General features: G+C 35.1%; 1 protein-coding gene across 2 annotated transcripts; it reads left to right on the plus strand.

Moving 5' to 3' along the window:
• The first annotated feature begins 65 nt into the window (after positions 1 to 65).
• On the plus strand, positions 66 to 14,112 carry LOC132560946 (3'(2'),5'-bisphosphate nucleotidase 1-like). 2 transcript variants are annotated; one of them, XM_060225651.1, is made up of 8 exons: positions 66 to 191; positions 3,600 to 3,701; positions 8,160 to 8,261; positions 10,773 to 10,883; positions 11,228 to 11,276; positions 11,816 to 11,956; positions 12,610 to 12,755; positions 13,315 to 14,112. In XM_060225651.1, exons 1-8 carry the CDS (start codon positions 66 to 68, stop codon positions 13,750 to 13,752), a joined length of 1,215 nt encoding a protein of 404 aa, XP_060081634.1. In that variant the 3' UTR covers positions 13,753 to 14,112. The 2 variants fall into 2 exon arrangements, with proteins under 2 accessions (XP_060081634.1, XP_060081635.1); XM_060225652.1 differs by lacking the exon at positions 8,160 to 8,261.
• Positions 14,113 to 14,493: the final 381 nt, after the last annotated feature.

The following is a 14,493-nucleotide window of genomic DNA, read 5'->3' on the forward strand; positions in this document are numbered from 1 at the left end:
TTTCGAACGACATTGATTTGTTTATATTCTCGCTCACTGCAACGCTTGTATCACACGACACAAAAATGGCAGCCAACATGACTGGGCCACTTGTTATGAGGATTGTGGCTGCTTCTGTGGCTGTATCTAACCGTGCCAGCCAAATTATTAGGAATGTAATGGACAGGGGAGACCTAGGAATTGTTGACAAGGTAAGCGTGATGCATGAACAGAATTAATAACCGTTAACGAATCATAGAATTCGGTGACCCAAATCAGGAGCATTCCCGTTATTGATCTATGACGCGTTTTCACATGTCTTCTACTGAAATAGACATTTCAGTTATCAGTAATAGTATTGCCTTTTCTCTTAAATACAGTTTTAATGTTATATAATTAACTGAATTTGTATTATTGTGCATGATTACCACTAAATGTTTTCAACACTTCATGTTATTTGTCGACTCTGTTCTTAGTTTCCATACATATGTTCAACGTAACTCTATGTACCGTTATACATCATGATGTACCTATTACTACAATCGACTCTTGATTGCAGAGTAGTATAATATCACTAAATATTAAATATTTTGATGGGCATAAGGAAGGAACTTTACTTGAATCTTTAAAAGAAAACGTTTCATAAGGATTTCATTTACAAAAAAAACATTGCTAAATATTCCCTTTTGTCCGAACAGAGAGGCATGTCCTAATTCTTCTAACTTCAAATTTACTTTTAACACTAAGAGCAAAGCTGATGGCTGTCACACTGAGCAAACATCTGAAATGTCTTGATGTTAAATCAATGTTGTGTTAAAATATAGAATATAGCTCTCTCCCTTTCCATATATGTAGCCATACCATTGTGATGTTCAAAAAATTTGTAATCAGCATTGAGCGTAGAAACACCAAATATAGTCTTGAACTGTGATAAGATATGTTGTTTTGGTTTATAAACATAATTATATCTTACTGATTTAAAACTCAAGTTATTTGTTTTCATTGACATTTTGTATTTAAGATTATGCAACTATAAGAGATATGTAATTTGATTTTTTGTTATTTTATTAGAGCCAAAACCTCAAAGAGCCTGAGGACATGGCCCAAACAAAAAGATATCAAATTGAAAAAAAAAACAATTATCTTATAGTCAAGAAATTCGTATGTGAATGTGAAATAAACAAAAAAGTTCAGGTGTCATGGCAGTCTACCAAGATTGATAAAATTCTGCTTAGATGAACACATTTATATATACGGTAATCCATGTAGATTATTAGTCAGAAACCAGGGAAGGAGTTCTGCTGACAAGATTAAAACATAAAAATAAACGAAAAGCAATAACTTTTGCAAAAAAGTCTTATTAAAATGCCTGTCGGGAAAACTTATCTAACATGTACATGTATATCATGACAATCCATTACGGAATATGAGATGTCATATGCAGACAAGATTCAAATATTGAACAAGGCATCAGAAATGGTACAATCCCCTCGTATGTTCCAGCTGAGTTATCCTCATTAGTAAGAACTGAGGCCAACTCGGTTTAGATTTTTTCATACTTGTCCATTGCATAAACCATATCAAAATCTGTTTAAAATTGAAGTTGCTAGAGTGGTAACTAAAACATTCTATAGAAAGAAGAGTGAATTTGTTCAAGGTATTCTCATATTTGACCATTATATGAAGTATGATCAAAGTCTGTATAAAAATGAAGCACTGACAATGATATTTTGTAAATAGTAACCTTGTCCTTAACCTTAGCTCCTTGAAACACCCTAATACAATCTTGTACATACAATATTTTCAATATATTTGAAATTCAAAATATGTCTTGACATATAAAAATACCAAATATTGCATGCTTATTTCATTATCAACAGGGATATAACAAGCTGTTATGAAACCTATTAATGTCATATTAATTAGGGCAAGCAAATTGGCAATTAAGGCCAATATTGTATCCACTTTATATGTTTTAAGTTGTCTGGAGGCATGCTACTTCACAAAATATGTGACTTAGTAGTATTTACCATCAAAATAAAAAAAGTGTTTACAGCTAATTAAACAATATGATTTGGCATATGCTACTAAAATATATATTGTAGTCTCCCATATCATAGAAAAATTGAGTTATGAGATGAGGACTATTTTCACATCAAAATAATTTTCAAACTTTGAAGGATCTGTCAGAGAATTTGGGAGCCAAATTCCCAGACAAAAAGCATAATGGTAAAGTAATCTTTTTATCACTTTCAATTAGTGACTCTCCTAGTTGTATTTCAAGGTAAGAAAACTATGAAATTTAAATAGATGGAAAATGGTAGTTTTCTTCAAAATATGTTTTAGGGCATGCCACTCGAGTGGTATGTTGCATTAGTGTGTGCTATCTTGGGTGTTATAATTTAGAACATGTGTATGTGACAGGTCACTATATATGCTGATACAGGGTGAAGATTAAGGATGATGACGTGGTCTGTTTTATCATACATAGATACCCTTTTAGTGAAAGTCAGAAAATTTTGACAAATGTGAATACAATAACTTTGATGATTTTTATACTTGAAATTTCAAGTACCTTGCAAACCTAGTTGATGTGCTTTTTCTATCTTTTTATTTTACATTTTCAAATAAAATTGGTTGTTCATAGAAAATTAAAAGTAATCTCAAGTAAGAACATTTAATACCTGTAAATGATAGATGTCACACTTGTGAAAATGAGCATTTCTGGTAGATAAATCATATATACACTGAAACCTATTCCAATGGACTTCATTTGTGATGGAAAGATATAGATTAAAAGTGATTGATAGTGTTGAAAGTGGTTGTGTATTATATATGTAGCACTTTGATGCTAACAACCATAGGTGTATCAGCATTGCTATATATCTATATCAGAAGTAGATTAAAACATCCAAGGGTTATTGTTTGTCTTCCTTCCTGAATGGAGTCTGGATTTCGACATACATGTATATTCTGTATTATTCTTTGATTGTGACCAATTGAGAATTAGTCAATGCATGTTAAAAACAAAAAGATTAAAAATCAGGCCTATTGATATTTTTACCTGCTTTTCTGCAATATAAGTATATTTTGAATTATTTTCATACTTAATTACCCATTCTTATTCAAAAGTTTGTTTGTGTTCAACCAAATTGCAATTAGCAACAATTTTACTGCTTCTATTGCTACCATTATATAAGTATCTAAATTTTTTATATGATCTTCATGTCATTATCTGTCAAACTTGGAATGTGCATATTGTGGCATATAAACCTCACATTTGAAAATAATTGCTGGTTAGAAAATGTTTCAGGCTTTTTATTATTGTGGGAGGCTTATGAGATTATCTCCCCTTACTTGAACTTCATTAAAACTAGCACAATTCATTTTAGCACATACTTATCACAATGTTTACTGTGTTGATATACAGTTATAACATTTAGACTGAACATTTTACTGGTACCATAATTTCTATATTTCCCTCTCATGACCTTACACAATATCTCTCTAGATATATGATTTTTTTGCGTTGCCTCATTTTAGCAAGTAAGTCTATTAAGAATGAATAGATGCTATAATCTTCTAATTGTTTGTATTCTTTTTTTTCTTTTTCTTTATAGGGCAAGAATGATCTTCAAACAGAAGCTGACAGGTCTGCTCAGAGATGTATAGTGGCATCGCTCCACAAGCAGTTCCCTAAAGTAGCCATATATGGGGAGGAAGTAAGTGGAGTTTTGAACTGAAATAGAACTTAGAGTTGCTTGTGTGGATAAGTCTATGAAAATAGAATTATATCATAATTACATGTAAGACGTTCATCATCAGCTCTCAGTTACAGAATAATTTTGTTCTTTTCTGTAGTAATCATTTGTACGTTGTTTCTAGTCTATTTCTATAGCTTCTGTGATGATCATATGTATATTGTATCCAGTCCAGTATTTCTGTGGCTCCTGTGATGATCATTCTTATGTTGTGTTCAGTCAAGTATTTCTGTAACTCCTGTGTTGTTTCCATTCCAGTATTTCTGTAGCTCCTGAGTTGATCATTCTTATGTTGTGTTCAGTCCAGTATTTCTGTAACTCCTGTGATGATCATATGTACATTGTTTCCAGTCCAGTATTTCTGTAACTCCTGTGATGATCATTCTTATGTTGTATTCAGTCCAGTATTTCTGTAACTCCTGTGTTGATCATTTGTAGATTGTTTCCAGTCCAGTATTTCTGTAACTCCTGTGTTGATCATATGTAGATTGTTTCCAGTCCAGTATTTCTGTAACTCCTTGATGATCATTGTTATGTTGTATTCTGTCCAGTATTTCTGTAACTCCTGTGTTGATCATTTGTAGATTGTTTCCAGTCCAGTATTTCTGTAACTCCTGTGTTGATCATTTGTAGATTGTTTCCAGTCCAGTATTTCTGTAACTCCTGTGATGATCATTCTTATGTTGTGTTCAGTCCAGTATTTCTGTAACTCCTGTGTTGATCATTTGTAGATTGTATCCAGTCCAGTATTTCTGTAGATCATGTGTTGATCATTCTAATGTTGTATCCAGTCCAGTATTTCTGTAGCTCCTGTGTTGATCATTTGTAGATTGTATCCAGTCCAGTATTTCTGTAGCTCCTGTGATGATCATTCTTATGTTGTGTTCAGTCCAGTATTTCTGTAACTCCTGTGTTGATCATTTGTAGATTGTATCCAGTCCAGTATTTCTGTAGATCATGTGTTGATCATTCTAATGTTGTATCCAGTCCAGTATTTCTGTAGATCATGTGTTGATCATTCTAATGTTGTATCCAGTCCAGTATTTCTGTAGCTCCTGTGTTGATCATTTGTAGATTGTATCCAGTCCAGTATTTCTGTAGCTCCTGTGATGATCATTCTTATGTTGTGTTCAGTCCAGTATTTCTGTAACTCCTGTGTTGATCATTTGTAGATTGTATCCAGTCCAGTATTTCTGTAGATCATGTGTTGATCATTCTAATGTTGTATCCAGTCCAGTATTTCTGTAGTTCCCATGATTTTTTTTTAATTCACATTTTTTTTTAATTTTTCAACGATTTTTCAAAACATAGATATTTCACTCCTACTCATGCCAATGCCACACTCGCACATTGTCGGAGTACACACACATGCCCTCATGCACACCAATACCATGACACAACACAATATTTAAGGGCCTTATTTCATTTTCACTCTAGTCACATTTTAATAATCATCATCATCATAAATAATATATATATAAATTGTACGCAACATATCATCATCATCATCATCATCATCATCATCATCATCATCATCATCATCATCATCATCATCATCATCATCATCATCATCATCATCATCATCATCACCATACTTATCATTGTAGTTCCCATGATGGTCATTTGTAGATTGTATCCAGCCTTCTAGATATTTGTGTAGCTTCTGTGTTGCCAATTTAGTTAGTATTTCTTTAGCATTTTTCTTTTGTTCATATTCATTCCATGTGTATTTACTTCTGGAATATTACAACAATTGATCAGGTTTAAGACGATAAATTGTGCACATACACATGTTTCTGCTTAACAAATAACATTCTTATTTCATATAATATGCAGTTCACTTAAAAAGCCTTCCCATATTGTAAGTGTAAACAATGGATCCATATGTGATTTGCCTTAGTCTGATTACATTGTGTAATTTTGAAGCAAAATAAAACAATGCATAAGTGATTGTATCTAATCATTTCTGATCCAAGATAAACTTGAAGAACAGAAGCCATTATTGCAGCATTGTGTAATTGTCACCAGCAGATAGTTATGTACAGTATGTTGGAGAAAAAGGGAATTCGACTGAAAAAGAGTATATCAAATGACAACCTTATTAAATTGACTACTATGTTATGGACACTGATTATCAAGTATAATTGATGGACACAACATGCAGTAAATGATCTGAGGTAAAGTGATACATTATGTCTTCCACATATATACAACTCTGGATATGAAAATGCTTGAAATTTCATTACTTTAGCTCAAAGCAGCAGTATTGTTAATTTGCTCCAATGTTAGCTCTGCCGAGAACATTTATTGTCAATCATATTGACAATTTTTCACAGACATAGTGTAGCACTGTGTTCTACTACTTATATAGCTAGTCTTAATTAACAGCGTAACATGTTGTGTACTAATTAAAAAGAACTCATTCTTCAGATTCTTGTAGCTAGGGAGTAGGGTATTGATTAAATCCAGACAATGTTTGTGTAAGGTATCTATAACAATCTGAGAAATGTTTTTTAAAGAATCATATCAGGTAATATGTTTGCAATTACTATACTGAGAGGAAAAAGAAACACAATTAGGAATTTCCAGGTCAACTACGGGAAACAGAAAAGGGTTTTAGAATGTAATTATGGTGTAATTGGAAGATAGTTGACCACTCTGTCATCCACGAGAATTTCATTCGAGTAAACCTTTCAAATTTGACGTTGATTCAAGAGTACCCCACTCAAAATGAATTGCGTTCTGGACCCATCAATATTGTATGTGCCCCCCGCGAGCTGCAGTAACTGCTCAAACTCTTTTGTGCATTGGTATATGATTCCATTCCTCATCCAGCGCCAACCCCAACTGAGCGACGTTGATTGGAGGATTCAGCCTACGTCGTATCCTTATGCCAACTCGTCCCATAAATGTTCTATTGGGGAGAGGTCAAGGCTGTATGGAGGCCAGTCTAGGGTGGGGACATTGTTTGCTGCGAGTTGACGCTACTGTACTAGAGGAACACTCTCTGTAGCGGACAGCAATGAGATTTACCTGAATAACGGCCAGAGGAGTCTTGATACCATGCGCAATCCCTCCCCATGCCATGACCCATCCTCCTCCAAAGCGGTCATTCTCTATCACGCAAGCATCTGCATAGCGCTCTTGGGTACGTCTATAGACACGACATCGGCCGTTGGACTCATCTGAGACCAGGACCCTTCTTCAACAGTGCATAGGGAAGCGTCTTACACAGCGCATTAAGCTGTGGTCCAATATATGGCTGCCGCGGTCTTAGACCGAAGGCAAGCAGTCGAGTACGCTTTGGATCAATTGGAACATGATGACGCCAGTTGTGTTCCTTGCTGTTTCCGTGACCATCAGAAAGCGATTACGTAGGTGCGAAAGTCTCATTGCCCTATCCTGCTGTCGCATCGTCACACGAGAGCGACCGCTTCGGGGACTGTCTGCAACCCTTCCGGTGGCATGTAGTCTTTGAATGAGACAGCAAATGTTCCATGGATGGACTCCAAATTGATTAGCAACCTGATTTTGTGAGGTACCTTGCATAAGAAGTGCAATGGCACGACCCCTATCAACTTCGGACAGTCGTGGCATTTTTACGGTGAACTGTTTATGCTTAAAATGTGGGAATTCAAGACGGATATGTCTGAAGATTTGCACACACAGATTTTGAGCCAATCATTTATACTGGGTTTGAGATATCATGCTTTTGTCTCTTATTCTTTTGTACAAGCAGCGTGCGCAGTTTAGTTATGCATCGGTGATTTTAATACAGTACCATAGGGACCTTACTCAAATGCACACATTTGTCAAGTTTCAGGGTGTACATCAAGGATTTAATTTACAATATTAACTTTCTGCTAATTGCGTTTCTTTTTCCTCTCAGTATAGATGAAGCAGGCTATGAACAGTTATTTTAGAAGAACATAAGGATAAATTGTGTACTATAATGGTGTTGTTAGTACACTCACCTAGGTCAGATTTTGAAGTAAACTCTCTTTTACTGATTATTCAGTGTTACAGTATTTCCATTTTGAAAAAAACAAAATTAATGTTTATGAGTAAAAGGTAATTATGTAAAGGATGAGTGGACAGAAGTATATTCAACTGCTTTAGGTTCTAACATGTATGAAATGGACAAAACAGTTACATATTATTACAGCATATATATTGAATTTGGCTTTATCAAATGTTAGTTTATTGATGAATAAGCACATCTACAAAAATCGCTATATAATCAGCACACAGAAACTGCAATCAGACCAATCATCTCTAGGCTGCACAAAGCACTAAAATCAGAGTTTTCCCAGATATGTATGTTACAGTATTTAATTGTTCATCAGGAAAGTGCATGAATCAGAACTGCTTTCATAAAATTAGAATTGGTGTGACATTGGGTTATATCTTCTCTGCCAGGATGAGACCTTTGTCCAAGATAGAACCAGACTACATAAAGCACTCTTTGCTTCTCCTACAATATCTAGACTTCTTTCTCCACCAAAACAGAGCATCCTAACGGTATGTGATACTGCCTATCATTGTAACCTTGCTTCCATCTTGTTTCCTTCATGTAGCCAGTGATAGAAACTAAAAAATCATAAATTGGCTTGAAGAAATTAATTGCATGCATACATATACAAAAAAATATAGCGTATTCAATTCAATAAGAGCCCAGGGCGCTTAAAAAATTACAATTAAGGGGGATGCTTATTAGAGATTATCTGAAATTATGTGCTCGTAGATAAATTGTTTCAGAACATCTTAACATGATGACACGAAAGGGAATTTGTTTATGATAAAGATATAAAATTCCATTTATACTTGCCTGTTTTAGCACAACTATTTCATTTGTCATTTGATATCTAACTGCTTCATTTCTTTCTATCAGATAATCTATCACACATGAAAATATCATTTCTTAATCAGCTGTATCAATGGCCATCTTACCTGTTAAGTAATTGACTATGCCTATTCAGTCATCATTACTGTAGCTGAGCGCACGACACCAAGGTGCACAAGGTAAAGGTCATCTACCACGTGGTTTAGGAATGTGTGAAAAAATGTCTTTTATGTATGAATATTCGTCTTTGGTCAGGGGATATCATGTTTATAGAGAGTGATGGAAACTATTCATAGGACAGTGCCTTGATACAGTTATTGAGGATAATAATCCGTTTGACAAGTTTGCAATCAGAGTTGTGAAAGAAGGGAAAACAGTGGGTCACATTCCAAGTGAACTGTCAAAAACAGCTGATTTTTTTATCAGGCATAGTGGGAAAATTGTGGTAGTAGTTACAGAGGACACTTATCGACATTCCTCTGTTGCTGGTGGACTGGCGATAAACTGGTTTTTTACGTTTTTCTGGAGTACATCTCCTTATAAACCGATTTAAAACATTTCTTGATCGTGACTAATACATCAGTAAATCTAGACTTTTAGGCATCTGAAGGGGGGAGGGGGTGCTTATAGGGACATGGGCACTCATTGGGTCGAATACAGTATGGGTAATGCATGTCATGATACTTTTTATGCTGCCCCTCCCCGACCCTCACCCCTCATTTTATAAGAGACATATACAAGTGTTACTCATGCCAGCCTGTCCTGTCTTGTCCTGTTCCATCATGTTCTTTTTTAAATCAATCTCATATTCTTGAAAATAAATTAACAGATTTATTTCATTTCCCCACCCCCCATATAATATCAGAACAAAACATCAGTTCTACATCATATCATATTGAAGTGAACATAGGTCAAGGTTAAGGGGCCAAAGATCATACCAGTATTTGACAGCTTCTGCAAATTCATCTAACAATGGTGTCCATGTGCATGGGAGTGTCTTGCTGACATTTTCGAGTGAAATGTGTTTGTATATATTATTATGTATGACTTTAAGGTAAAACAAATTAAAAGAAAAAATGATGATTTCACCAGAGCAAATGTCATCTTATGTCTCAGTGTACTGTTTAAGAATTAGTCCTGATTTGTACAAATTAGTTTATTTCATTTCAACTTTGAATCCAAATGAAATACATTGGACTTTTCTCCTTAGCTACGGATACTTGTCACTAATGAAATCCTCTTTATATATCACATTAGCTGGAGTAGGTAGATGTCAGATGAAACTCTGTGGATGTATTTCACCACCAGTATCTCTGTGTATATAGGTTTATGTACAAACCAAAGTCTAGTAACAATGCTAGGTTGGAGTAATTTACACCTTAATTGATATCACTTGGCTGCTTTGTTGAATTTCTATAACATCAATAGGTTCTTCATTAATCAGTACCAACAAAACTCACCATCTGAAATTGATCACTAAATAATTGATATGTTACTCCTGAAATTAGGTTTCATTGGTGAACATGTCTCTGTTGATATTGAGATTTAGAGCTATTGATCTGTTTATGTAAACCTTGTTTCAGTTTGCTCCAACCTTTTGGAAACTTTTAACAATTTAACTTCCAAAACCTTGCAACTTCAATATTCTTGACAATCAACCAAGCGACTCTACTTATGATGTGTCAGGTTATCAGAAAGTTGTGTGGTCTACCTGTTCTTAGTTTGTATTAAGTTTGCTCTTTGGATATGTTTTAAAGTTGGTAAAGTTAAAAAAAAAGGTGTGAGTTATTCAGGTCCTTTGGGCCTCTTGTCAAACTTCATTCAAAGAAACAAATAACTCTTAAGAGAGAATTTGTCCACAGATATTTATACAATGTAGATTACTCATGTCATATCTGGAGATAAATAAGTTTGATAAAATATTGTTTCTTCAGATGCTTCATATTTTAATAAATGATAAATATCTGGGCATATAGGTCATGTCTGCAGATTTTCTTAAAGGGGATTCATCAAGCCTGTAGATATTTGATATTATACATTGATGACTGAATTTAAAAATCACATTATGTATAGTTGTTTTGGTTGGTGTATTCCATTGCTATTGTCACAGTTAAATGCTGGACTACATTTCTATATACATTATGTGTACTTAAACATATTTCTAAAAACCTGTTTTTGTCTCTTTATAGCAACTAGACCCAACAGAAAAAACTCCAGCTGAATTCATAGAGCTTGGATTTAGTGAAGAGGTACTGAAACATGAATGTCCAAAATTCTTACAGGACGTAACAGATGACCAGGTAAATTGTGCAGATAATTTTAACATCCTTTGTCTTATCTCTTCTAAATTTAGAACAGAAAAAATGAAACAAAAAGTAATTGATTGAATTGATCATAGGATGGATATGTACACATAAATCAATATAAGATTCAGCTTGAATCAGCACATTTCAGGTGATGAGGACTTTCAGAATGAAAATGAAATAAAAAACTTATATATGTACGTAAAACAGATTTTTTGTCTGTTTGTAAATTTCACAATGTAAAATTGACTTAATTTCATATGTGATGAAGTATTAAATCTTGACCTATATGTTAATAATATACCTAATTATATTATCTAATATTTGTGGTTTTAATACAGATTGTGATCTGGGTAGATCCCCTGGATGGCACAGCGGAGTACACACAAGGTAAGTATAACAAACTTGCTTTATATACAGTTGAAAAAAAAAAAAAACAATATTACATCCCAACCCCTCAACAAGAAAAATATGCTGTAATCAACAGCACAGGGTTGTCTTTATAATTTACATACTATGTTAAATAGTAACAGTGATGTAGCATATGAAATATTTTACATTGATGGTGAGGTGAGGGGACAGTGGATGCTTACAAACCACAGATCAGTTGTGTCTTCATCAGACAGTCAGTCTGGTTATAGCACCGCTCATATATGTTTGTGTGTGTTTATTTTTTACAATTAAAAATGAATGTTATTCCATTGGTTTGCAAGAAGCCCCCCTCTCCCTCTCTTTCTCATCCATCCCCAACTTTGAGTTGGAAATTGTATGTTGGCGCCCTAGGCTTTTAGCTGGATAAATAGGTAATACTCATTCTACTGAAGTAATGGCGATGTGACCAAAGACAGATGTTGAATTTTATGTATTCCATATCTAATTTCATCGTAAGATACTAAACTAAAATTGGCTCAATACAAATTCATTTCTAGGTTTCTTGGACCATGTGACTGTGTTGATTGGTGTTGCTGTGAATGGGCACGCTGTTGGAGGAGTTATAAATCAGCCATTTTATAACTACCAGGACAAGGAGAAGGTGATGGGCCGGTGCATCTGGGGCGTGTGTCAAGTAGGTAAGTCCCTGTATACCAGATAGGGTGTTTTCAAGTAGGAAAGTCACCGTGTGCTACAAAAATAATGTCAAGTAGGTAGGTCACTGTGTTCCGGTTAAGTAGTTTTATAAGTAGGTAGGTCACTGTGTACCAGTTAAGTAGTGTGTTAAGTAGATAGGTCACTGTGTACCAGGTAAGTAGTGTGTTAAATAGGTAGGTCACAGTGTACCAGGTAAGTAGTGTTATAAGTAGGTAGATCACTGTGTACCAGGTAAGTAGTGTTTTAAGTAGGTAGATCACTGTGTACCAGGTAAGTAGTGTTATAAGTAGGTAGGTCACTGTGTACCAGGTAAGTAGTGTTATAAGTAGGTAGATCACTGTGTACCAGGTAAGTAGTGTTATAAGTAGGTAGGTCACTGTGTACCAGGTAAGTAGTGTGTTAAGTAGGTAGGTCACTGTGTACCACTTTATTTTTCTGAGATGTACTATGCATTTTTTGGTATATATAAATACTTGCATACAAAAATGCCAGTTATGATTTTGCACAATATTTTAAGCACAAAAAGTCTTGAATTAAGATACTTGCCTTGATATGTAAGATTCACAGTAAATGGAGATGTAGGAAATTGGAAGTTCAACATAATCACAAAATCTTTTTGACGTTTCTTCTACAGGAGCCTTTGGGTTTACAAGGGAGATATTGCCAGAAGACAAATTGATTCTTACAACATCCAGATCTCACTCCAATAGGATGGTGACAGAAGCTATTGAGGCTCTTAACCCGACAGAGGTTATGAGAGTGGGCGGGGCAGGTCACAAGGTAAGGAATTGGAGTGGGCAGGGGCAGTCATAAGGTAAGGAATCAGAGGGGGTGGAGCAGTTAAAAGATAACAAATCAGAGGGTGAAGGTATGGTCATGAAGTAAGAAGCCAGATTGAGCAGGACTGGACAAAAAGTAACAAATCAGAGTGAGCAGGGGCAATCATTAGGTATTGGATCAGAATGGACAGAGGCAGGTCATATGGTAAAGAATAAGAATTGGTGGTGGTAGTTACAATGTTACAAATCAGAGTCAAAGGAGATGGATCGGAGAGAGTTGGGGGCAATCAGAAGTCAGAGGGTTATGATTCAGAGTGGGAGAGGAGGAGGTGGCTGTCATAGTTTAAAAGAATCAGAGTTGACTGTAGTCAGAGTGGGAGGGACAGGTCATGTGGCAATGAATAAAGATGGGCCTGGATAGTCATAAGGTAATGAATGAGGCATACTAGCAAAGACAGATGGTAATGACAACCAATTTAATTTCATTTCATTGACTTGCTTATATAATTCATATATGTTTGAATCATGAAAGTTTCATCTTACCTAATTGTCTCCTTCAGGTTCTGCTGTTGATTGAAGGTAAGGTTCATGCATATATATTTGCCACGAAAGGCTGTAAGAAATGGGATACCTGTGCCCCGGAAGCAATCCTACATGCTGTTGGAGGTACACTGACTGACATGTTTGGTATTACAATGTCATACGGACCACGTGTTCAACGTTTGAATGCTGGTGGTGTGCTGGCCACAACATCCAACCATCAGCATTTTGTAGAGAGGGTTCCAGAGCATGTCCTAGAAAATTTAGAGAAAAGTGAATCTCCCGACCCTTTACCTGATGGTATATGTCTCAGGGGAGATTTCAAAAGCTGCAGCGGAGAAGTTAGAGAACAACAAATAGGACAGACTGAAGAGGAGCCAGTTAGTAGTCCAAAGGGCAGTGAATCTCCGTCCAGTGATACAGGAGTAGCTCGGGAAAATCATGATACTAAGTTGTAGATGAACATATATTATCAGGGACAAAACTTACACAATGTAAAAAGTAGCTGTGATCAAATCTTTATTCTGGCTATAGTGTTTGTTCCTGGCTCTTGTTTCATAAGTCTTGCCCACTAACTGAATAGTTCAGCTTAGTTAAGGTTATGTTTATGAAACCAGTTCCAGGCCCTTTCGTTCAGGAATAGTTTATTTAATACATATCATGTTAGAGATTGTTCAGTGCTGAAATTTTATCAGAACAGTATTTCAAACTAATGTTGAATGATATCTATATCACTATGTACATTTTTCCTTGGACACACTAAATATTGATGTTGGTAGAATTACTAAATTCAAGCACTCATGTAATTTCTGATTTTTGTCTACAATGAAATTCATTCAAAGTCTTGCTTTGTTTATTGACTGTTTAATGTTAAGTATTTTTGTAGGATTTTTATGGCAAGTCCAGAAAGACCAATTCCAAAATTTTGATGAGTTAGAGGAAAAGAGATGCAGTGAGGTCTCAAAATTTGAGCATGTCGCACAAGAAAGCCATGAGTCCAGGAATCAAAAATAGATAAATGTTTCAATATTGATTCTCTGACAAATAAGTCCATGTCTGGTGGTAAATATTGCTGTTCACCCACCCCTTGAGTACATTATGTATTTTGCAATAAGCCTATGTCTTGTTATAAGCCCACCCATATCAATAACTGTTTGATAGGATTACAAACTTTTTTATTGTCCTGTAATAAGCTTACT

This window comes from Ylistrum balloti, unplaced genomic scaffold (assembly GCF_031769215.1).
Source record: "Ylistrum balloti isolate Yb309-2 unplaced genomic scaffold, AGI_CSIRO_Ybal_v1 Utg371132, whole genome shotgun sequence".
NCBI lineage: Eukaryota > Metazoa > Mollusca > Bivalvia > Pectinida > Pectinidae > Ylistrum > Ylistrum balloti.

Excerpts from the sequence above, each read along its gene's own strand:
- LOC132560946 (XM_060225651.1), top strand. The coding sequence starts at position 66 with ATGGCAGCCAACATGACTGGGCCACTTGTTATGAGGATTGTGGCTGCT. Across the intron at positions 11,277-11,815 it reads CACAGCGGAGTACACACAAG|GTTTCTTGGACCATGTGACT; the intron begins GTAAGTATAACA and ends ATTCATTTCTAG. Across the intron at positions 12,756-13,314 it reads TGGGCGGGGCAGGTCACAAG|GTTCTGCTGTTGATTGAAGG; the intron begins GTAAGGAATTGG and ends TGTCTCCTTCAG.